We start from the raw sequence: 24266 nt of genomic DNA on the forward strand, positions 1-24266 counted from the left end.
GTGGCACACGGGCTTAGTTGCTCCGCGGCATGTGGGATCTTCCCAGACCAGGGCTCGAACCCTTGTCCCCTGCATTGGCAGGCGGATTCTTAACCACTGGGCCACCAGGGAAGTCCCTAATGCACTATTTATAGACATACTTCAACCTCTGTCTGTGAGAGCAGGGCAGGCCATGAGTGCCTCATCAGAAGCAGGGCAGCTGATCCCATTGTTTTCTTGAGGTGGTTGAAGGGTCAAAGAGGACAGAGTAATGCAGAATCTCCTTCACAACTGAAGCGGTAGATCCAACAAGGATGAACATGGTGGGGCGGGGGTAGGTGTGTGGATGTGAGCTACTTGTTAGTGTGGCCACTGTCATCACCGGCTTAGTCAGGTGAGGACCAGTCACTCCCCCATCATTGTCTTCCTCACTGCACTCACCTCCCCCCATATATTCTCCTTCACTCAAATGTCTGTTGTCTCCTAGGCTGGGCCCTGAGGGATGAGGTAAGTTCGGTGCTAGAGAATCCAAAAGAGACCAAAGCTGGACTTTCTGTTTGTTTGCTTGTGGTGACTGTGGTTGGGGGGAGGTCAGCAGAAGCTCCAAAGAAGCGGTGACCTTTAAACTGAGACGTGAGGCCAAAAGAACTCGGCATTAAGAGCCACAGAAAAAGAAGGCCCACGGCCTGTTTGGGCTGCTCGGGGGAGCTGCACCAAAGCGCCTTCCGGGTCGGCCAAGTGCAGAAGCCGCCCGCGCTCGGGGCACCGGGCAGGAGAGGAGACGGGGCCGCGCGGAAACCCTGCGCCTCGCCCCTTGGTGCTCCGAGGGGCGTCGGGAGCCGAGGGGGATCGAGTCGCCCGGCCGGGCGCGCCGGGAAGGGGGCGGAGCCGCCGGCGGACGGTCGCCCGGGCCCCGGGTTCGCTTGAGGGCGTGGCTCTGCGCATGCTCGGCTCGCCGACCCTCCGCGGTCGCGGGGCGCGGGTGGGGCCGCAAGCAGCGGGAACCGCCTCATGGCGCAGGCGGGGAGAACTGGTCCGGGGGCCTGGGGGTGGCGGGGCCCGGGCGCGGATGCGGCTCCGGTCTGCGCGCCTTGGCGCTGGGCCTCCGCGCTGGTCTGGCTGGCGGCAGCGGCGGCGGCGAGCGGCCCCTCCCGGCGCCAGTGGCCGGTGCCCTACAAGTGAGTGCGCGGGCGCGGCGGGGCGGGCGCTCTCGCGCGCGGCCGAGGTTCGCGGGGCAAAGGCGGGGGGGCGGGGGGGATTGTGTCCCGGTCGCGCAGTTGTGCGGGGGCGGCGCTCGGCGATCCTGAGGGCGCGGCGTTGAATGAAGTAGAGAGCTGTTGAGTCGCGGCTGTTTGCTGCGCGCCGCCCTGGGGTCACCTCCTCCCGGGACCCTTGAGCCAGTTACGAGGTGACCTAGACTTAGGGCTGCCCCGAATCGTGGATGCAAAGGGAGTAATGTTATTTCGTCGCGTCACTGTCGGATACAAGTCGCTGACACTTTGAATAGTTTGGGGAGACCTTTAATATCGCACTTATTACAGTGTCATGCCCTGTCATTAATTATCTTGAGTGTATAACATTTGCACGTCCAGTGTCCAGTTTACCCAGCTTGCCTGGGCTTGCCTGGGACTTCCCGTTTTTAGCACTAGAAGTCCGGCGACCCGGGAATCCGCTCGCCCCCTCGGTTGGCGACCTCGTTTGTCCACTGTCTTCAGCCTGGAGGTAGACGCTGGTCATAAGCTGAGGACGCGGAGACTGCAGATATGCGAAGCATATTTGAGGCTTTGAACTGGAAGAGTATTTACATGGCCTAATTGTCAGAGATGGTTAAGCAGAGAAAAAGAAAGAAAAGGTGGTGTCAACATCAGGCAGGGGAAGGGCCAGCAGCTTTTGAAAATGCACAACTATTTTGGATGACGAAATAGTGAGTTGGGAGACGGGATAACCCAGGGGTCGCGAGTGAGTTCTGGGCTCCGACCACTGCGGATCAAGTCAGGCTTCACGATCACTAGCTGTGTGATCTTGGGAAAGTTGCTCGGTATCTCAGTGTCCACATGTCCTGAGTCAAAAAGTAGGAACAGTAGTTACTTCATGTTTGTTGGGGGGATTAAATCTAGTAAATGCTAGCCAGCTATTTTCAAACCTGAATACAGTATTGGTGTGTTGTGCTCACTAAACGGCTCGCAGTACTTCCTTGTTTTGCTTGATATACATGAAAAGAGAAATTTGAGTTTGAAGCTGGTTTTCTTGAAAGTGTTAATAAAATGTTCAAAAGAAGTAAAAATTTCATATTCAATAAAACAAGGAAGAGATTGGAAATCCAAAATTACTTGATTTAAGGACAAGATATTGACTATGACTTCTTATGTTTCTTTAAATTTTGAAGTGTTAAGTACATGCCTTCATCTAATCCCCATCATAAAATTTTAACTTTATTAAGTTCATACTTAAATCATACTTTTGAAATTACCTTTGACCTAAAATAGATTTTGCTGTGGGTAAGTGAAACCTATATGTAGTTGCCCATTTGCTTAAACCAGGTAAGCACCTATAAAACAGTTAAGTATATCCAAGACTCGTAAACTTTTAGAAGGGGTGGTCAATATTTTTGTCTAAATAAATTTTTTTTTTTTTTTTTTTTGACTGTACCGCGGGGCTTGCGGGATCTTAGTTCCCTGACCAGGGATTGAACCCAGGCCAAGGCAGTGCAAGCACCGAATCCTAACCACTAGACCCCCAGGGAACTCCCTAAATCAAGATTTTAACTCTTTAAATTAGAATAGACATTTTTGTTGATGTGTTAGGATTGTAAAACAATAGATTGGGCTAGAACCTGAGGGAATCTAGGATTCTTAGAGGATAAATAGAGGCAGCTGCTTTCTCTCTTTCATCTTTCTCTCCAGTGGAAGGTGTGTAGTGAGTGTCTGCTGATCTGAATCACCCCAGTCCCTCCTCCCCAGTCCTACTGCCATGGCCTTCTCAGGCTGCTTCCTCTCTTGTTGTATTATTGCCGTGACCTCCTCACTGACCTCTCAGGCTTAATTTGGCCTTTCTGCCCGCCCTTTTCTAATTCATAAAGTGAGGCTTATTTAGAGCAAATTCAGTTATATCACATCTGCTACTTCAGATCCTTTAATCGATCTCCCTCCCGGGCTCAGCCGTCCCCAGCTGTGGCACTCTAGAGGGTGCCCTTCACATTGTCCAGACATATCACTCGTTTTATTGCACTTCTCAGATACCGCATTTTTTACCAGCTGAAGATTTGTGGCAACCTTGTGTGGTCAGATGGTAGTTAGCATTTTTTAGCAGTAAAGTATTTTTAAATTGAGGTACATACAATATGTTGGGTTTTTTAAGACATAATACTATTGCACGCTGAATAGACCACGGTATGATGTAAACATAACTTTTATATGCGCTGGGAAACTAAAAAGCTCGGGTGACTCCCTTCCCTTTACAGCGTCATCCGACGTGTTGTGGTGGTCTGGAAGCGACCCACGCTGTCTCCGAGGTGCACCTGAATTAGGGCGAAGTGACAGTCCCTGCCTCCCTCTCCTCTCACCGCTGCTGCCTTGAAGCCTGAACTCCAGTCTTCCTTACCCACTTGAGACTCTTCCAGCGTGTCATGCTTGTCTTAGAGTATTTAGTCTTTTGTTTCCTTTTCCGTACTGACTTTCTAAAGTATTTTAAAAACCTAGGCCAGGCCTTCATCTCTTCCTTTGCCTGCTTACCCCCAGCCATCCCGCAGCAGGTAAAAATGATTTCTCCCTCTTTTGCACCCTCAGGACTTTGTGTATTTCTTTGTAAGCACTCACCATGCTGCACTTCCTCACTTGTTTAATGTCTTACCAGCCCTCACCCAGAGCTCCTTGAGGGGAGGAACAGCATTTTAGCTTTTGTTTCCCTCCTTTCTAGTATAGTCGTAGATCCTCAATAATATTGGTTGAAGGGGATGTCGGCTAATCCTTAAGAAAATAGAAAATATGTTCTATTTAATTATGATTATCTTTGAATTAATCTTAACATATGGATTGTTTGGGAAGTTCAATATCATTTGAAAGCTATTCCTTTATTCAGTAAATATCTGTCTACTAAATAAGATGTGGAGCTATAAACATTTTCACATGTGGTCCCTGTCTTCAGAATTCTCACAATGGGAGCAGGGAACCAGGAAGCATGCAATTATCAGTGCTTTTAATGTATCATTTGCTATTAAAGACATCATTGGAGTTTGTTCACAGGATAACATATAAAATGTATATTTATACACTATGGCTGAGCTTTGGGTGTTTTTTCTAAAAATGTGATTAACAGCGAAATTAAAATCTGGATTCTATGATGTGCAAGAACCAAATTCCTATTAGAATCTAAGTTGATGATTTTTTTTTCTTTGTTAGACGCTTTTCCTTCCGTCCGGAACCAGATCCTTACTGTCAAGCTAAATACACTTTCTGTCCCACTGGCTCCCCTATCCCAGTGATGAAGGATGATGATGTCATTGAAGTCTTTCGATTACAAGCCCCAGTGTGGGAATTTAAATATGGAGACCTCCTGGGACACTTGGTAAGGCTGCATCTTGATCTTATAGCTGGTTAATTAAGTGATTTGATTAAGTGGATTTGAGGGAATAATCTCTATTCAGTCACTAGTTTTAGATTATGTTTATTGGTGTTCCTCTTAGCGAATTTTAAGTAAGTAGTCCAAAAAAAAAAATCAGGTTTTATGATCCTGACAATAATCAATGCAATTGCTTTAATCCATTTTAATATTATGAATCCAAACGCAATTCCTGTACCCAGATCCTGGAAAGAAAGCAAGGAGGAGGCTCCGAGCAAGGGGCAGGCAGGTGGGAATCACTTCTTCACGTCCAGTTCCTATTGTGCACACTTTTCCTAGGTTAGCTCACCATTTGAGCCTCTCATCACCTGAGACGTACACAGACTTCCTTCTTGAGTCTGGGGCATGGAGGCTTCTCGACGTGAGAATAGCAACAGGGAAGGGGAATAACTGGTCTACTCTATATGCAGTTGTGGTATCACACTTTCTCCCATCTGGCTTCTGAACCAGTGGTTACTTCACAGATGCTTTGATACATGTATGATCTTTACACAGAAAATTATGCATGATGCCATTGGATTCAGGAGTACTTTAGCTGAAAAGAACTACACAATGGAATGGTATGAACTTTTCCAGCTTGGAAACTGCACATTTCCCCATCTCCGACCTGAAATCAATGCCCCTTTCTGGTGTAATCAAGGAGCTGCGTGCTTTTTTGAAGGAATTGATGATATTCACTGGAAGGAAAATGGGACGTTAGTTCTAGTCGCAACCATATCAGGTAAGTTTCAAAAATATGGCAGCATTTGGTGATTGCATCAATATCCAAAAATGACAGAAATTACTTTCATTGAGGCCTCTCAGTAATGGTCTGCTCTTCAGAGGTCAACTTATAAAATACACTTCTGGAATCACTAACCTTTGATCCAAACTATTACTCATGCAAAACTTCACCTTATTTACAGATTATCTTTTCTGTTTTCATAATAAAAATAAATGATATAAAGCTGTACAATTAAATTGGACTTTCTAAATAAAATAATAGTGGTAAATCTCTATTTTAGAGGTGACCACCAGTTTGTTCTCTGTATCTGTGGGTCTGTTTCTGTTTTGTTTCATTTGTTCATTTGTTTTATTTTTTAGATTCTACATACCATATGAAATCATATGGTAATTTGCCTTTCTCTGTCTGACTTACTAAACATAATATCCTCTAGGTCCATCCATGTTGTCACAAATGGCAACATTTCATTCTTTTTTATGGCTGAATAATATTCCATTGTATGTACATGCCACATCTTCCTTATTCATTCATCCCTTGATGGAAACCGGTTATTTCCATGTCTTGGCTATTGTAAATAATGCTGCAGTAAACTTAGGGATGCTTATATCTTTTCAAGTTAGTGTTTTCTCTTCCTTTGGATAAATGCCCAGGAGTGGAATTGCTGGATCCTGTGGTAGTTCTATGTTTAATTTTTTGAGGAACCTCCATACTGTTCTCCATAGTGGCCACACCAATTTACATTCCCATCAATAGTGCACGAGAGTTCCCTTTTCTCCACACCCTCACCAACACTTGTTATTTGGTGTCTTTTTGATGACGGCCATTCTGACAGGTGTGAGGTAATATCTCATTGTGGTTTTGATTTGCAGAATTGGTGTCTTTTAAATGTAATCTGGGAATCTTTTAACTATATATCATGCTGTTTTCTATCTTTCTTCCTATTTTCTAATTGATGTGCCCCAAACCATCCAGCAATATAAAAGTCCATTTCTCTTTTAGCAATGCTCAGTGTGGTCAATAGCTATCCTTCTTTCATTCCAGGCCAGTTCACATCTCTCCTTTCTCCATTTCCACCTACCTCATTATCTGCAAAATCTTCCTTCTGACATCAAAGTATGATCGTATGAACAAGTGATCACTGTTTTCTGTAGAAGAGTTTGCAATATGCTGGTACTTAAATCTTTTAAGTTATCCATCTGCCTTGTGATTAATCCTGTTCGTTGACCTTTTTTCACATTACAGAATAGGGTTTTGAAGCATTCTTATCTCTTCATTACAAGCAGTGGCTTTTCAAAGTTGAAGAACACGAAGAACAGTATCCCCAGCTCTAAGAAAACAGGATTTATATTATGTCACCATTTTAATACCATAAAATTGATAAAAGCAGCCACTCTGTTCATTCTGTAGGGCTTGAAATATTGATTTTATGGACTCAAGTTGGAGTAACCTAAGAAAGATTCACACACAGTGACAAAGTGAAATGTTGGGGCCATGCTGTTTTAGGCCCAGATGTGGTTGCAACCATGCAGAGTATTTTGTTAACATTTGGAGAGATTCCTCTGGTCTGGTACAAGGTGGTAAGAGAGAGTGTTAGCCATCCTGGAGTCTGTATAATCCATGAACTTGGTCAAAAACATTTCCAGTTTAGTTGATTCACTGGAAGAATTTGTGTAGTGGGTAGAAAGGTTGTAAGCAGTAGCCACAAGTACAGGGAGCAAAGGGAGATACCAGATGTTCAGGGTGAATGGGGCACGGTGCTTCCTTCTCAAGTAACTGTTCCTCAGGCAGCCATTCATACCTTGCTTTGCACAGAAAAGCTTCGTGTTTCACCCTCCTCAGTTCTTCTTACACTGTCTTTGCCTCATTCACTTTTTCCTCTTCCACAATTTTTCCCTTGCTTCTTTTTTCTCTTTTGCCTCTGAATCCAAGATTTGTTGAGTAGAGAAGGAGGGCTTTGGCACATGTATAATTTAGCTTTTGACTGTAGCTTGATTATAGAATTTGTAAGACTCCTCTTTATACACCTATTATATCTAATGTTTAGTTCAGAAATACCTTGTGCCTTGAAAAATGGAACAGAAATTGGCTGAGCTTGGATTCCTTTTGTGAGATGCAGGTTTGGAAATTCAAAAACTGTTGTTTAATCATGTAGTCATGGCCTTGATCTAGTTAGAGCATTTTACTTAAAACTAACATGATTAGCTTTGATGTTCACATAGTGTTGTTTTTTGTTTTTTGTGTGTGTTTGTTTGTTTTTAACTAGGAGACATATTTAACAAAATGGCAAAGTGGGTAAAACAGGACAATGAAACAGGGATTTATTATGAGACATGGACTGTCCAAGCCAGCCCAGAAAAAGGAGCAGAGACATGGTTTGAATCCTACGACTGTTCCAAATTTGTATTAAGGACATATAAGAAGTTGGCTGAACTTGGAGCAGACTTTAAGAAGATAGAAACCAACTATACAAGAATATTTCTTTACAGTGGAGAACCTACTTACTTGGGAAATGAAACATCTGTTTTTGGGCCAACAGGAAACAAGACTCTTGCTTTAGCCATAAAACGATTTTATTACCCTTTCAAACCACATTTGTCAACTAAAGAGTTTCTTTTGAGTCTCTTGCAAATTTTTGATGCCATGATTATACACAGACAGTTCTATTTGTTTTATAATTTTGAATATTGGTTTTTACCTATGAAATTCCCTTTTCTTAAAATAACATATGAAGAAATCCCTTTACCTAACAGAAACAGAACACTCTCTGGTTTATAAAACCTTAATTCTACTGCTTTTTTTTTCTACTAGCATATCAGTTTTTCAGGGAGTGGTTTTACATGTGTGGATTTCTTAGGCCTTTTTTCCTTGGGACAGAAAGGTAAAATACACATGGGCAGAATTGCTGCATAATAATATCTCGGGAATTTTTTTGGAAAGAAGCTGAAAACTCTTATTGTGTTGGCCAAAGTGAACCCATTAGGTGATCTTGATTTCAATCTCCAAGGCTTTGTTAATATGGAGAATTATATCATCAGATATACAGGATCTTTGGACTCAGAATGTGAAATTGTGGATATGGTGTGCCAAAACTTTAAAAATACTGTCAGTGACATTGTCATGGTGGGAGCTACTTTTTGCAGATATGGTAGTTACACTTTCTCATTTAGGTACTTTCTGGTAGTTTTGACTGACTTTTTACAGCCTTTGTAACTTCTAGAGCCAGTCCTAGTAGTTTGATTTTGTTCTATTCACTTAACCTTAAAGAGTAATTTGGACACCAGAGCTGGAGTGGTCATGCTTCCAGATGTGGTAAAATAATCAGTGATAAAGAGCACACGTTTCTGGCTAGCATTTTAGAACTAGCCAGTAACTGGCATTTTGTGATTTAAGCAACTTATCATTTCCAAACCTTAGTTTCCTTATCTCGAAAACGATTCATCTGTCATGATTGTTGTAAAGATTGAAGCCATGTATAGTTTGGCCTAGTAAGGTCACAATAAGTGGTAACTCTAATGATTAATCAAAGAACAAACTGCCATCATTGATCTTGCCTAATGTGGTTTACACGCCAACCTTTCCTGGTTTTGTAATAATCAATCACCTAGACTTTGAGCTGGCAGCATAGTGCTTCTGCGGTTCTTCACACATACGGAACACGGAAGTATCTGACTGCAGGTACATCTGGGTGAACAGGCACCCTCTAACTAACCCCTTCACTGCTTCACACAGTCCCTCCGCCGCCCACTAAAGCTGCCAGCAGTGGAAGAAGGTACACTTCCCAGAGAGAGGGCAGGTTTTTGTCAAGGATCTCCAAGTAGCCGTGCTTCCATTGGGGCCATCAAACAAGGTTTCAAGGTCCTTTAAGTGTCTGATAACTGAACACCTTGTTTCTATTCATGGAAAAAATACCTACCAGTCAGGAAAATGATGAGGCAGAGATCAGAGAAAACAGTCTGTATTTAATGTGTAAAATGTACCAATTCTATTCAGTTTCTGCCCACATTTGAGTGCTTCCTAAGAGGTTAGTACATTGAGTTCTCATAAAAAGCCTAAGCGTAGGTACTCTTTACGTGACTCAAATGAGTAAACTGAGACTTAGAAAGGTTACGTGACCTTTCCACAGCTACCCAACTAGTGGTAATGGAGCCTCATTTTGAACCAGGTTCTGCTGACTGAATGGGATGCACCATCCAGCAAGTTTTTCAGCGCTGCTCAAAGTGTGGTCCTCAGATCAGTGCCTGGACCATAAGTTACTAACACCATATGTTCTGGTCTCTGAGGAGGTTCTCTTAAAGCAACTTGTTGGACTAATTTTGTTTCTGTTGAATCTAATTAAAAAAAAAAACAAAAACGGGGGCTTGTACTTTGCTTTTATTTCATTTGTCTAGGAATTTATTATTGTCTTCTTCAAAACTATAGGCACTAAAACGCAGTCTAAAAATAAAAACCCAGCCCTTCAGCACAGCGTACAAAGCACTGCACCATTATGATGATGCCTGCTGCACAGAGGATGTCTCACCCTCGAGCACAGGGAGAACTGGCTTTCACTGCCTACGGTTTAGCCTTGTCTACTCATGTTAATAGCGCCAAACATTCCTGATTACTTTAGCCTCTTTAACCTGCTAGTTGTCTTCAGAATATGTCACAAGAAAACTTGGATCTTTGCACTAGCACCATCTAGTGGCTAAAATAGGGCAATGTCAACCTCTACGGATTTTCAGGAAAATTGCTCTGGAAAAAGTGTTTTGGATTTCCAGAACTGCATTGGGGTAACAAGCAGAAACTCCTATGCCAAGTTTGTATTAACTGTAAGTCACAGAACTTGGTTCCACGGCAAAGACAAATGGGGACATCCGTACACGGAACTTGAATATTAAAGCAAGAATCTACTAGTTACATTAAAAAGCATTCATGATTTTCCACTGTTCCTGAGACTACTGATAAGTGAAGAAATTCTACTGAGAATTTGACATACAGACTCATGATACTGTAACAGAGCGTGTAGCATTCATATAAGTAAGTACTTCTTAAGAATTTATCAAACCTATCAACTATACTTACAAGTTGAAGTAGGGCTTTGAAGCAGAGATGATTCAGGAAAAAGCTTTTATAATGGTAGTTGGAAAACCAAAACACAAGCCAGGCAGGAATTTGCCAATTAAATTTTGCTGTCCTTTGAACTTCTATGTAACTAACTTAAATGTGATTTCTGTTTTTCTCGTTAAGTTGTATAAAATTTCCTCTACGAGAAACCATTAGTTGAAGTCTATATTAGGGTTTTAGAATAATCTTATTCGTAAGTTATTAATTCTAGCTCCATATTAGGTAAGTATACCCACAGTGTGTCATCATTTGTAGGTACAGGAAAATAGGCAAAAGGTGAAAATAACTCTTAAACTAAATATTTGGAACCCTCAATCAATACTGGCTCCTTATTAGAAATCAGAAAAATAAATAAATAAAAATAAAAAATCTTAGGAAGTCTCATCCGGTTTTATAATCTGCTCTGGTGGCACTTAACGAATTCTCTAGGACTGTATTTCCTTTAAGAAGACGACTTTTTTTTTTTTTAAAGAAATTGTTGGTATGTTACAGAAACAGCAACGTTCCCAAACCCCACACACGCTTTTCCCCTCACAGCAAATGAGTTGGCCAAAGTTTGTTTCCAGCATCTTCCTCATATTTACCCTTTATTGTCCAAATAGCATCCTGCTCCTTAAACCTTCTACATTTTCTCTCCCCTGTTTAAAACAAGATAGCACGTTAATCATATATTCTTTTACTGGACTGATTATTCTAAGGATAAGCTCTTAATTCACTTTGGAGTAAAAGGCTTTGTGTTCTTTTTTATATATCATATGATATGTCCTTTTTCTTAAAGGAAAGTTGGGTATCAGCAAGTAGGTAAAATTTTTCTGGCTGCTTGGTAACATTTAAAAACCAGCCCCACAGATAAACTGAGCTGTAATCTGTGCAAAGATTGTGCCCAGCTGTGTATGGGGTAGAGCTTACTTTACAGCTTATTAAAGGACGTACCTAGTTCAGGCCTGAGCCTTCTTCATACCAACCCTTCCCTTCTAAGCTTTTCCATAAATATAAAAAATTCTCCTTTGATTGCAGTAAATTGACTTAATCTTTAGTCATGCCTTTTTACTGATAATATTGTTAATAAAATAGCCCAGATTAAGATTACCAAGGTAAACTGAAGTTATATTATGGAAGCTGTAGATGAAAATAATTTCAATAGTTTAAAAACTATTGTATGGATTTATATAAAGGTGTTTCTCTCTAAAAATGCTAGCTGGTTTCAAGGATCCTGACTAAGAATTCTATCTAAACAATCTGTTTTTAAAATTCTTATTCTAAATGCCTAATCTTGTATCTTAAAAAAAGCCACTCTACCATATTTAATATTCAACATTATATCCATCAGATATGGATTTGAAACTAAAACCTGTAAGTTTAACTTGTTTTAAAATCAAGTAAGTACATTTGTTAGGGTAGTTTTAAAAAAATAATACAACAGCATTAGTAACTATCTTTATTCTAAAATTGATAAAAGCATTTAACATATACTTTACAGTATAAACAAGTGCTATGCATTTTGCTTAAGAAGTGACTTGAAGTTTTTCAAGCATTATATAATTAAATTTGTACAGAAAGTAAATTTCCAAATAAAGCTTTGGTTAGTAGAACTGATTACATACTGTCAAATCCATTTTCCAAAGTTGTTCAAAGAAAAAAGCTTCATCCACTAACACCAGGTATTTCTTGTACAAAGTTTTTCACTGTTTAGTAAGAGGGAGGAATATTACAAGAATTGCTTTTGATTTCCATGTCTGGACCAGCCTTTTTTCTTCTCATTTATATGTGCTCAGAATACCATCACTGCTGAAAGCATAAATTATGCAGAAAAATCACCTTTTTACTTGATTCTTAGGAAGGTAATCTATTTTAAAAATAGATTAGATCCGTAAGACTGTTAGCTTCCATATCTACCAAGATGCTTTCTAAGTTTCAGGCACTAATATATCCCACTGGGGGTACATCACTTCTAATTTCCCTTAGGAGGGTAATATCTACTAGCACTAGTGCTCAGAATCAAGTTTATATAATAGCTAAAAAAAACTAAATATAGCCCCAAACTTAATATTTTTACAGTTTCTACAATGTATGGATTACCTTTATTCATATGAAAGTAATAAAAATGCTGCCTAACTTAAATAATATATCAGTTTAACCAAATTAACTATCACAAAACTGCAGACATTTTTCTATTAAAATTTTCCAGTCCACTGAGCAATATTTACTCAAAAATATGATTATGAACTTATATATATGCTCTTTTAAATTTACTGTTTATGCTGAACTGTACATTGGTGCTTTTATGATTTTTGAAAATTCTACTTACATAACTATATAATTCCAAAATGTAGAAATAAGCCATCACTAAAATTCACTGGAGACTAATATTCTTTCATGGAAACAATTTATAAACATTTTAAAGTTCTACCTTTAATTATTTCAATTTGGCTTTTTAAAATAGATAAACTTCTCATTTCAATTATTGTGTAATACTTCAAAACTAGTTTAAACAAAGATAAACCCAAGAACTAGTAAAAGCATTCCTTACTTTACATATGATGCCCCAAGGGCCACATACATAGTAATGTATCACAGAAAACAATTTATATAGTTTAGCAGATTATAGAGCAATCCTAAAAGTTTATACAAAGCTAAACACTGCCTCCCTTTTTTTCCACTCATTTTCTTTTAATTTGATCTTGGGTCTACTTATTATCTTTCTACAATAACCAGTGTGAGACATTTATCAGTTTTTTTAAGCGTTCCAATTGTATATACTTCTTTAAACAGCTTTGTAACATTTTAGAACATTCAACCAAACTTTTTCATTAGATACAATATATCCTACATTTTTCTCACAAAATGCTCACTTTCCTGAGCTATATTAAACACCTTATAACAGGTGTATGTATAACTGAAGACCCTAAAATGTCAAGTTTACATTTTAAAAAAATGCATAGAGAACATAACGTTTTGGAAAACCTATTAGTACTCACTTATTAGATATTACAATATATATGTTTCGTTTCCTTCAGATTGTAAAATGTTTAATCTTTATTACTGGTTATTACTTTCAGATCTGAATCACTTTTTTAATTTTTTGAGATTTAACTGCTATTAGGCTAAAGAAATAGATGAAGTTTTCTGACCAAAACTGGTCCATGAGTCTTCCAAAAAACAATCTTTATATACTCAATGAAGATATCAAATTTCTGTGCCACAAAAGAGTAGAATTATATCAGACCTACAGGAGATAAACTTTTATTATAATACAATATGCTTAAAATTAAGGTGCTATTATTCATCATGCCCTATGTCATCTGGTCTTTACCAAGTGGGCATCATGTCTGGAAACCACACTCTACCAAGATGCTTAGACACTTCCCAGTGAATCTGCTCCAAACTATACTTTTGGTCAGGAATTAACACTTCTTCCATAATGGATAATTGAGACAGGCGGCCACCACACATCTTCACAAACTCAACAAAGGCACTGCATGAGACTTCGCATTCCCCTAGTCCAATAGCCGACAGATTTTTGCAACGTTCTGCAATGCGAATTAACTCTTCATCAAGTGGCCGTAATCCATTAGCACACACTACTAGCTCAACTAGTCTAGGACATGTCATTCCCACACGGCCAAGCACATCTTTGCTTACTGATCTCCCAAAGTAAAGATGGGTGGCAGGTATTTCATACCGAAAGAACGGATCAAATTCCTCTTCATATAAAAAAAAATACATGACTAAGTTCACTTTGGGTGAATGTCTGATGAAAGCATCCCAGCTGCTCTTCTGAATAGCATGGAAGTGTGTCTGTCCAGGATTCTCACTGACCACGTCAATGCGCAAATGTTCTAATCGAACGTGTTTTTCAGAAGATAGAGCAAGCAGCAACTCATCGCTTAGCAAGTGGTAATTCAGGGCCAGTTCACGTAAGCCATGACACCGATCCGCCACACAAAGGACGCCTTGGAAGAAAGAAGACCCAACTATTTATACAGTTTTCTACAAGTCCACCATCTCCAAGAATTTGATCAAGTACATGGCCTACAATAAAATTTTACCACGTTTCACTTACCACAGAGCTATACAATTTAAAATCTAGTTGTACTGACTGAACCAGCAGGAAGTCACACACATTTAAAAATCTATTACCAATTCTGTCCGTAAGAAAATGAGACCAATTCTAAATCTGATACCTTAAAAGAAATGAAGCTCACTTACCAACTCAGAAAAATCATAAATTATTCACTATCATTTAAAAATATACCATGACTAATTAAGACTTAACCCAGTAATGCACAGTGTCATATTTTTTAAAAAACTGATGACTAACACTAAGTTTATAGGTTAAGCAAGAAAAATCACATGATCATTGTGACAGGGGCTAAAAGACATTGTTTTGAAATTCAAAATCTAATCTTAATGGAAAAAATAAGGTAAAACCAGATAAAATGTGATTTATGTAACTAAATAAGACATTTGAAAAATTAAAAAAAAAAAAGACTTCCATCAAATGAGCAAAGAGTTTAACTGCTAATAATAATGTAACAAGCTTGTCAAATTTCTAAGAAAAATATACCGAGATATCAACTAGATAGATGAATCAAAAGATAACTCTGCTCAATTCACATTAATGGAAATACACATTATGACTTTTAAAGCTCTAACATTCTCAGAAAGCAATTCCTTATATGGTTCCTTATACTTCGGGCACTATGCTTCAAAACTGCCCAAAACCCCTAGCGCAGGAGCAGGTTTTACCAAAAGTCAGTATCTGATCTCCAAAGTGGTCTAGTGTAAGAACTCTGCCCCAAAGAGACACACCCTGATACTACTTGATAAATGACCCACTCAAACCATTTCTTTTCTGTGTTTAGAAACAAGGATAGGAACAACAAAACAGACAACATGTTATCTACTATTTATTGTACAAGTATGATATGTTAGGTTCTAGATATGCTACCCCACAAATACTCCAAAAAAATCTAGAAAAGTAAGTGTCTTTTTTAGTTTGAAGTTGAGTCAGCTAGCTAAAGATAGCAAAGCTGGAATTCAAACACAGACTGAGTGACTCTTAAGTGCATGTGTTCACCTACTGCCTAAGTAACAAGGCGGAGGTCACCAATAAGCCAAAGCTTTATACAGCTGTGGGAGGAGAATATAGGCAACAGAATCAATGATGTGATAAACTGAATCACCAGTGTAAGAGAGTCACCAGAAGAGGGAGTAAAAGACATCTGTGCTTCACTATTCAGCCACTGCAAAATTTCTGTTCTCCACAAGGTATGGATATACTTTGAAATAAACCCTGATCACCCAAGGTAACCTGGACACATCTCTGTTCTTCGCAATCTCATAAAGCCTGATATAAAACAAAAATAAACACATGGGAAATGGTAACCAAAGACGCAAATAAAAGAAACTTTGAGGTATCATTTAATAACTACTAAAACAGTTGTGGCAGGCATAATTCTAAAAGTTGTCCTCAAGGTTCCATGCCTTAACCTCCAGAACCTGTGAATGTGATAAGATGATCACTCCCATGATTTTTGTTATGCTATAGACAGCACAGTTAGCTTTAAAGTAAGATTAGCCAGGAGATCCTAATCTAATCACGTGAGCCCTATAAGCAGTTTTCTCTGGCTGGTTGCAGAAGAGGAAGGCAGATTCACAGCTTCTCTAGCTAAACAGAGAAGCCTGCTGAGCCATGCCTCTAGCTCTGACCTTAAGAACTGGGATGCTAATAAATGGGTGATGGTTAAAGCTGCTAAATTTGTAGCTGTTGGTTATGCAGCAATAGAAAACACACAGTTACAAGTGCTTAAATACTTAACACAAAATAGTGACAAAGATAAAACTGGTAAACTATTACAACTCAATAATACAAAGACAAGTAACCTAATTAAAACATAGGCAAAGGATCTGAACAGACATCTCTCCAAGGAAGATATACAAGTGATCAATAAGCATATGAAAAGACATTTGAGTTATCAAGAAAATACAAATCAAAACCACAACAAGATACCAGTTTACATTCACTAGGATGGCTATAATCAAAAAGACAAATAAGTGTTGATGAGGATGTGAAAAAGTTGGAGCCCTCGAACACTGCTAGTGGAAATGTAAAATGATGCAGCTGCTTGGGAAAACAGTCTAGCAGTTCCTCAAATGGTTAAACAGAGTTACTGTATGATTCAGCAATTCTAATCCTTGTTATACACCCAAGAGAAATTAAAGTGTCCACACAAAAACTTGCATATACATTTTCATAGCATTATTCATAATAGTCAAAAGGTAGAAACAACCCAAATATCCATCAACTGATCAACAGAAAAATGTGGTCTTATCCATAAATGGAATATTATTTGGCAATAAGAGGAAAAGAAATACCGATACATGCTACAACATGGATGAACCTTCAAAACATCACACTAAGTGAAAGAAGCCAGTCACAAAGGACCACATATGGTTCCATTTACCTGAAATGTCCAAAATAGGTACATCTACAGAGACAGAAAGTAGATTAGTGATTGTGTAGGGCTGGATGGAATGAGGGTTTTGGGGGGTGACAGCTAAGAGGTACATGGGACCTTTTGGGGATAGTAAAAGTGTTCTAAAATTCACTGTAGTGATGGATGCACTACTCTGTCAATACAATAAAAGTCAATACATTGTAAACTGTATGATATATGAATTATATCTCAAAAAAGCTGTTACAAAACTGGTACAGAAATCCATTGGTGGTGGTGTATAAACTCATACAACTCATGTTGGAAAAAAACACAGCAAGAAGCATTAAAAAAATCTAAACCCTTTGACCTAGCTCTTCCACTTCTTAATAATTTGTCCAAAAGAAGAAATTAACAGAAGCAAACTATATACTAAAAGAGTTCATTTTTTTAAGTCACAGCAAATAGCAGAAACAAGTTAAGTGTTCAACTGTAAAAGAACTATGAGGCAAATGTTGGCCTATCAACAAGACAGAAAACTAAGTAGCTAAATGTTCATTAGTTCAGCTGATAATTAATGAGTGTCTTATATGTTAACAACTGGTGCTAGGACGGTAAAGAGTCAACAGAAACAAGACATCCTTATCCTAACAGAAGCCAGCAGATAATTAAACAAGAATGCTCTGGGAGTCACAGCAGGGAAATCAGGGAAGAATTTCCAGAACTAACACAGACCTACAGAATTCAGAAGGATCAAGCTAAGGCAAAAGGCGAGTAGAGAAGGAAAGAGAATAGCATTTCTGTGTGAATACTCAGACATGGAGGAAAACACAAGCACTGTAATAAATGAAGGGAGCTCAACATACAGTATGTAAGTAAGAGAGTATCTTAAAGGCCGAAATCCAATAGACAGGCAAGGACCAGATCATATGGGACCTTATCAGCCTCAGTAAGGAGTTTGGATCTTACCTAAAGTATAGTGAGAAGTTTTGAAGGAAACTGGAGGGAAAAAAATCAGATTTATATGTTAGAAAGATTACTCTGGCTCCACCATGGAAATCAAATTAGAGAAGAGCAGGCTGCAAGTTAGGAAATCAGTTAAGAGGGTACTCACAAAGATTACAGGGCTAGATTAGAGTGGACATGAAGAAAGGTAGAGTGTATTAGTTTCAGCTGCTTAACAGAATACCACAGACTGGGTGGCTTAAACAATAAACATTTATTTCTCACAGTTCTGGAGGCCGGAAGTCCAAGATCGGATGCCAGCAAGGTTGGGTTCTGGTGAGGGCCAGAACTCTTTCGGGCTTCTTGCTGTGTCTTCACATGGCAGAAAGAGAGATCAGATCATCTTTCCTATCCCTTCTTAGAAGGGCACTAATCCCATTTATGAGGATTTCTCCCTTATGACCTAAATACCTCCCAACCCACTTTCAAACACTGGGGAGTAGGGCTTCAACATATGAACTGGGGCAGTGGGTGAGGGGTGGAGGAGAACAACACAAACATTCAGTAAATAGCATAGAGATTCAAAGCATGTATCAGTGATGGAATCACTAGACCTCAGTGACTAAAGGGATGTAGAAAGTAAGGGTAGAAGAAATCAAGGGTATCTGTTCGGTCCCTGACAACCAAACGAGCAGTACCATTCACTGAGACAGTAAAAAGGGAGAAGCAAGAGATTTCAATAGGGGGAAAAGGAAGTTCATTAATCTGACATACCAGTGAGACATTCTAGAGGCACTAGGCCGTCAGCAGCTCAACACATAGCTCTGGAGTTCCAGAAACACTAAAAGTAGGAGGTGTTAACATACAGAACATAACTGAAGCCACTGATGAAGATGACAGACACAGCCCCGAGTTTACAGAATAAAACAATAAAGGGCCCAGTACAGAACGCAGTGAAACACCAAAATTTAAGGAATGAAAAGAGAAACTAGCAAAGGAAACACAGTAGGAACAATCAGAGAGGAAGGAGGAAAATCAAGTCACTAGTGTCAAATGGTGCTTAGAGGTCCAGTAATAGACAATTATAAGGACTATATGAAATGGGAAAAATTTTTTGATAAAAATTGAACTGAAAAACTGTTCAGTGAAGAAAAAGGCATAGAAAATTGCCCTTAATTACAACTTAGAAAAAGAAACTATCTAAATATACAAAATATGGATAGAAAAAAAAAATACACAAGTGTTAAATTTTAAATTAAATCCTGTGTTTATACTCTTAAATTAAAAAGTATTACAGGTGCTCTTTCTCTTCCCTTCCCAACAACTAATCCAAATGCCATTAAAGCTCAATAAGACCAAACAAGCTTATACTATATTATGAGCCTTGATATGTATATTTAATAAAAATAAATGAGCATGAGATGTACCAGGATAAAGAGAATAATGAGGTTAGTTTCACAGAGAAACCAGAGAGCCAAAGGTTCTCGTACAGTGTGGTTAGTGCTACAAGCTATGTTGAGAGTGCTATGGAAGCAGCAAGTGGGGCTTCTAAACCAGACGGGAGGAGGAATAAACTGGAACAGCTGAACTAAATTTTGTAGGCTGGACTGGAGTTAGCCAGGTGAAGAAGTGAAAAAATATTTTTTTAGAGGCATTCTCCAAGGTACAGTGTACTGGCCACACACACATACAAAGAACTGTTGTTACATAGGGCTCAAATAAAAGCTACACATGAGTAAAAAGCAAACAAGATTAAAGAGAGAGGTGGGGGTCAGGATACAAAGATCTTTGTACACTATGAAGTATGGACCGTACTCTCATAGGAACCTATATACAGTAGACAGTAAAATGTGACCACGGTCACATAAGGAGCTGCCAATGCCCAATCTTCTTAACTTCTGTTTTATTTAGATTATCACCTTCAATGATAATCTAGAAGCGGCAGAAAAAGATAGGCAAACACTGCAATAGACCTCACCATTCCCATCACCAGACCCTCCATGTGGGAGACATGGGAGGATAGAAAGTAATCTCCATCGAAGAGGGAATCATTTTCTTGGGGGAAGGCCAGGCTTTAGTTATGGCAAGAAGGTGGGAGGTGTTCTGTAAAGAGATCAAAACAGGTTGTCCAAAGTAACACAGCCAAATGGTTGGGAGAGATGTCAACAGTTGGAGGGTGAGTCAGGAATGAAGCATCAGACTAACACAAAGTGTAGGTTTATAACTGCCTTATAATACAAACCATTTAGAATTTAAATGCTCTCAAAGTGAATAATCTAGTAATGCTTAGTCTATACAAGAAAAGCTGGGAAGAGCTTTAATAATGCTACTCCTCCATTTGATGCACTCAGCTCTAAAACTCAACTTAGGAAAAGGACTATTTTGCAAAATATAAGGCGATAACTTCAGCACAACTCCTCTCCCTCCACATAGTGAGACAAAAAGCAACTGTGAGATTTCTCTGACTCAAAACCTACCCTGTTAGCTCAACCACGATTAGAGAAAATTCTACTTTACCTAAAGGGCCATCTCAGGCTGACCTCGCAGTGTCCTTTCATTTTTTAAATTTATCCATTTTCTAGCACAGGTTGGACACAAATTGCCAAATAAAAAGATTAGAAAATAAGTTGAAAGTAAGTGTCTACACTAGGAATGCTACAGAATTTATGCTATTGTATTATAACAATAAAAATAGTTTTATGCAATAGAGAGGAAATAATCATATGAACTCACCCTCAAGGTTAATGATCATAATTCCCCTTAATTTGATAAACACATCAATACATTTTACTAAAATATTACCTGGCAAAAGCCACACATACCTGCTGGAGAGACGTGAGGACAGCTGCTCATTTTTAGCAACTTGAGTGTATCACTGTTGTTGGCCACTAGTACTTTGAGGGATGGATCATCTACTGGGGTGTCATCTATCTTAAGGGAGGACAAGGATTTGGAGTTTACAAACACAACCGTCAGTGCAGAGATAAAGTGAGACTGAAAAACAAAAGAATTAAAACACTGTTTCAATTTTTACAAATGAGAATTGAGGGGTTTTCATATAATACACACATAGTTCAACTGAACCCTAATATATTTCACAACTGTTTTGGGGTAGCAGCCCCTCACTCTGTTGTGGGAATATGGTAAAAAAAGAGAGGTGACTTCCCACCATCCCCCCACATAAAAAGGTCACGTAAAAAGGTGACCTTTTTACGTGGGGGGAAAAGGTTTCAAACCTCAGGATGGGTGTCTCTGAATCACAACAGTCACTGGTAAGTAAAAAGAGGAACTCTGGAACCCAGAATGAGAATACCTCTCAGACACTTCACATCACCTTATCTGGAAATCCTACTCCAGTGTATTATAACACTGAACTGCATTCTTTTTTGGTGATAGTAATGACCACTAAAATAGTTAATAACTATTAGCAAAATCATCAAAACTTAAAACAACAGTCAATCAACTTAGAAGCTATGAAAGACTTATTTGGAATATGGAAGCTCATACAAAATTTGATTCTAAAATAATAAAAATCATAACTAAATAAAATTCCAAACTTAAAACTCCTTTAGGGACTTCCCTGGTGGTCCAGTGGCTAAGACTCTGGGCTCCCAATGCAGGGGGCCCAGGTTTGATCCCGGGTCAGGGAACTAGATCCCACATGCCACAACTAAGAGTTTGCATGCCGCAACTAAAGATCCTGTGTGCCGCAGCTAAGGGCTGGAGCAGCCAAATAAATAAATATTAAAAAAAAAAAAAAAAAAAACTCCTTTAAATATGCTGAATTATCTACAATTATCTATATATATATATAATATTCTGTTGGACACAGAATCTGACCTAAAGAAACCATTGTAGGAAACAGGAATTAAAGCACAAAGTATGGGACTCTGGATCAGAGCTAATAAGCCATAACCAATGGACTCACTACAGCAGTGAAAGGGAGGGATGAGGGCAGGGCAGGCTAGTAGCCAAGAAAGTACAATGAAACATTATCTTCTTGGTCACATTCCCTAAATTACTTTTTTCCTACTGTGATTAAATAACTAAATTTTGATTAAGTATCTGTTTAACAACTTAAATGTTAACATCTTTCTCCTAATATTTCCATATCAAATTCAACTATATCTGTATTAGTATATGCATGACTCCATCACTGCCTTCTTTTTCCCATTTCCCTCAGAGTTAGCTCTGGTCAAATACAGTTCTTTCAGGTTCTCTTCAGTTCTCCCAGGAGTTCCAAGATATAGCAATATAGGCTTTCAATATTCTATGAAAGCCATAATAGGAAAAGAAAGAAAAGCAGCATAAACATCCTAGGCCCATTTAATAAGGAAGGAAGAGTCCCAGATGCACCCATAGTTCCCAAAACCAAAATGACTGCATATAAGTATAATACTAGTACTAGATATGCATAATGATCATCCTGAGTAATAAAAAAAAGAAGGAAATTATGTTCAATATACCTTTTACTATGGTATCTTTTACATACTGTATGTGTACTTGTTTTTTAACTACAATATGTACACAGAAAAATCAATTCAAAATATTTCATTTCCCATATGAAGCTTGAACAAGGCACTACTATACCACATAACTCAGTGCTTCTTAGAGGGCCATGAACCATCTTAATCAGAACCACCTGGACTGCTCTTAGGAAAAGGAAATTTGGAAGAAGGATACCCAAAATTTAGAAGTTCCTCAGATGATTTTTATGCATATTAAGTTTGAGAACCACAGTGACTGAACTCCTATACTTAGAACCTTAAAATGTTGACATGAACAGACTCTTGATGATTTCTCTTATGTTACACATGAGGAAAACAAATTATCTCAAATGTACATATTTAATGAACCTTTTAAAAAATCAATTAAGACTTTGAAATCAACTGGTGATACATTTGTTACTGATATTCCATTGAACAGCCTGGGTTATAATATAAATTCAATTTAGTAACACAGACGTACCTCGGAGATAGTGCAGGAACTGGTTCCAGACTACCACAATAAAGCGACTGTTACAATAAAGCTAGTCACACAAGTTTTCTAGTTTCCCAGTTCATATAAAAGTAATGTTTACACTACACTGTAGTCTATTAAGTATGCAATAGCATTATCTTTTATTTGTTTTTGTTTTTTGTGTTTGTGTGTGGTACGCGGGCCTCTCACTGTTGTGGCCTCTCCCGTTGCGGAGCACAGGCTCCGGACGCGCAGGCTCAGCGGCCATGGCTCGCGGGCCCAGCCGCTCCGCGGCATGTGGGATCTTCCCGGACGGGGGCACGAACCCGTGTCCCCTGCATCGGCAGGCGGGCTCTCAACCACTGCGCCACCAGGGAAGCCCAATAGCATTATATTTTAAAATACAATGTATATACATTAAAAAATACTTTACTGCTAAAATATGCTAATCATCACCTGAGGCTTCAGCAAGTTGTCATCTTTTTGCAATAGTAACGTCAAAGATCACTGATCACAGATCACCATAACAAGTAAAACAATAATGAAAAAGTCTGAAATATTGCAAGAATTACCAATATGTGACACAGAGACATGAAGTGAGCAAATGCTGTTGGAAAAATGGTGCCAAGTGACTTGCCTGACACGCCACAAACCTTCAATTTGTAAAAAATGCATTATTTGTGAAGTGCTGCAATAAAGTGAAGTGCAATAAAAGGAGGAATATTTCTTCCTGAATCATCCTAGTAAATTAAACGATTAGGTGTTTAAAGGGGTGTCTATAATTTAGTTTGTGGCATATTCTGATAAAATCTTACAGATTACTGCTGGATACTAACCTAACTGAACATGAGCTAACATACACAGGGATTTTATCAGTTGCCTTTCTAAAAATGCACACTTCTTATTTTTCTATTTTAAGAGAATAGTTATTAGAGAAAGAAACTATCTCGAATTACATGCAGGATCATGTTAGAACATATATATGAATATAAAATTTATATAAATATAAATTTCACCAAAAAAAAGTTTTCTTTAAATAAAGTCTGTAAATTAATCTAAGCTGTACTTATACTAACTCTGCTCAAGAACAAATCTTTACACACTTATCAGAAGATTTTCTAAGCGAGCTCTACCTGCTCTTAATACTGGCACTGTCTACTTTTCTTTGATTATAATCTCACCAATCTGCTCTGAAAGTCCAAAAGGGAGCATCTGTATGTCTCTTTTTTTCTAATATGCTTATTTCTCAGTTTTACTTAGTCTCTTTCAGTGCTTCCTACAGAATCCTCTGCAAATTCACTCACTCTTTAACATTACCCATAAAGAAACACAAAGTTTAAAAAAAAAGAAAAGTGCTCTAAAAAAAAATCATAACACTTAACATTCTACATAGTAACTGGTTTTCCATTTTATATACCACTTTTCTTACATTCTCATTATCAGTACAAGAAATGGGTAGGGTTTCACTGGATTTCTCAGTAAAAGCTAATAAAACAAAACCA

General features: G+C 38.6%; 2 protein-coding genes across 5 annotated transcripts in view; one reads left to right on the plus strand and one right to left on the minus strand.

Moving 5' to 3' along the window:
* Positions 1-963: 963 nt before the first annotated feature.
* Positions 964-10939, plus strand: CLN5 (CLN5 intracellular trafficking protein). 2 transcript variants are annotated; one of them, XM_024123125.2, is made up of 4 exons: positions 964-1157; positions 4377-4542; positions 5092-5317; positions 7584-10939. In XM_024123125.2, the coding sequence occupies exons 1-4, from the start codon at positions 991-993 to the stop codon at positions 8093-8095; spliced, it is 1071 nt and encodes a 356-aa protein (XP_023978893.1). In that variant the 5' UTR covers positions 964-990; the 3' UTR covers positions 8096-10939. The 2 variants fall into 2 exon arrangements, with proteins under 2 accessions (XP_023978893.1, XP_028353761.1); XM_028497960.2 differs by having other exon boundaries at positions 9483-10939.
* FBXL3 (F-box and leucine rich repeat protein 3) overlaps positions 1543-24266 on the minus strand; it is a 30621-nt gene continuing 7897 nt past the window's right edge. For 2 of the 3 annotated variants that reach the window (XM_028497957.2, XM_024123124.2), the window contains 2 exons: positions 20628-20799; positions 12719-14376 (listed from right to left, as the gene is read on the minus strand). In XM_028497957.2, the coding sequence (XP_028353758.1) occupies positions 13733-14376; positions 20628-20799 (816 nt within the window). In that variant the 3' untranslated portion in view covers positions 12719-13732. Of the gene's footprint in view, positions 2039-11007; positions 11062-12718; positions 14377-20627; positions 20800-24266 lie in introns of those variants that run through there. The other variant, XM_028497958.2, reaches the window with a different exon arrangement.

The sequence above is a fragment of the Physeter macrocephalus genome, chromosome 13 (assembly GCF_002837175.3).
Source record: "Physeter macrocephalus isolate SW-GA chromosome 13, ASM283717v5, whole genome shotgun sequence".
NCBI classification, from domain to species: Eukaryota; Metazoa; Chordata; class Mammalia; order Artiodactyla; family Physeteridae; genus Physeter; species Physeter macrocephalus.

Coding starts and splice junctions, on each gene's coding strand:
- CLN5 (XM_024123125.2), top strand. CDS start 991: ATGGCGCAGGCGGGGAGAACTGGTCCGGGGGCCTGGGGGTGGCGGGGC. Junction 1,158..4,376: donor CAGTGGCCGGTGCCCTACAA/GTGAGTGCGCGG, acceptor TTTCTTTGTTAG/ACGCTTTTCCTTCCGTCCGG. Junction 5,318..7,583: donor TCTAGTCGCAACCATATCAG/GTAAGTTTCAAA, acceptor GTTTTTAACTAG/GAGACATATTTAACAAAATG.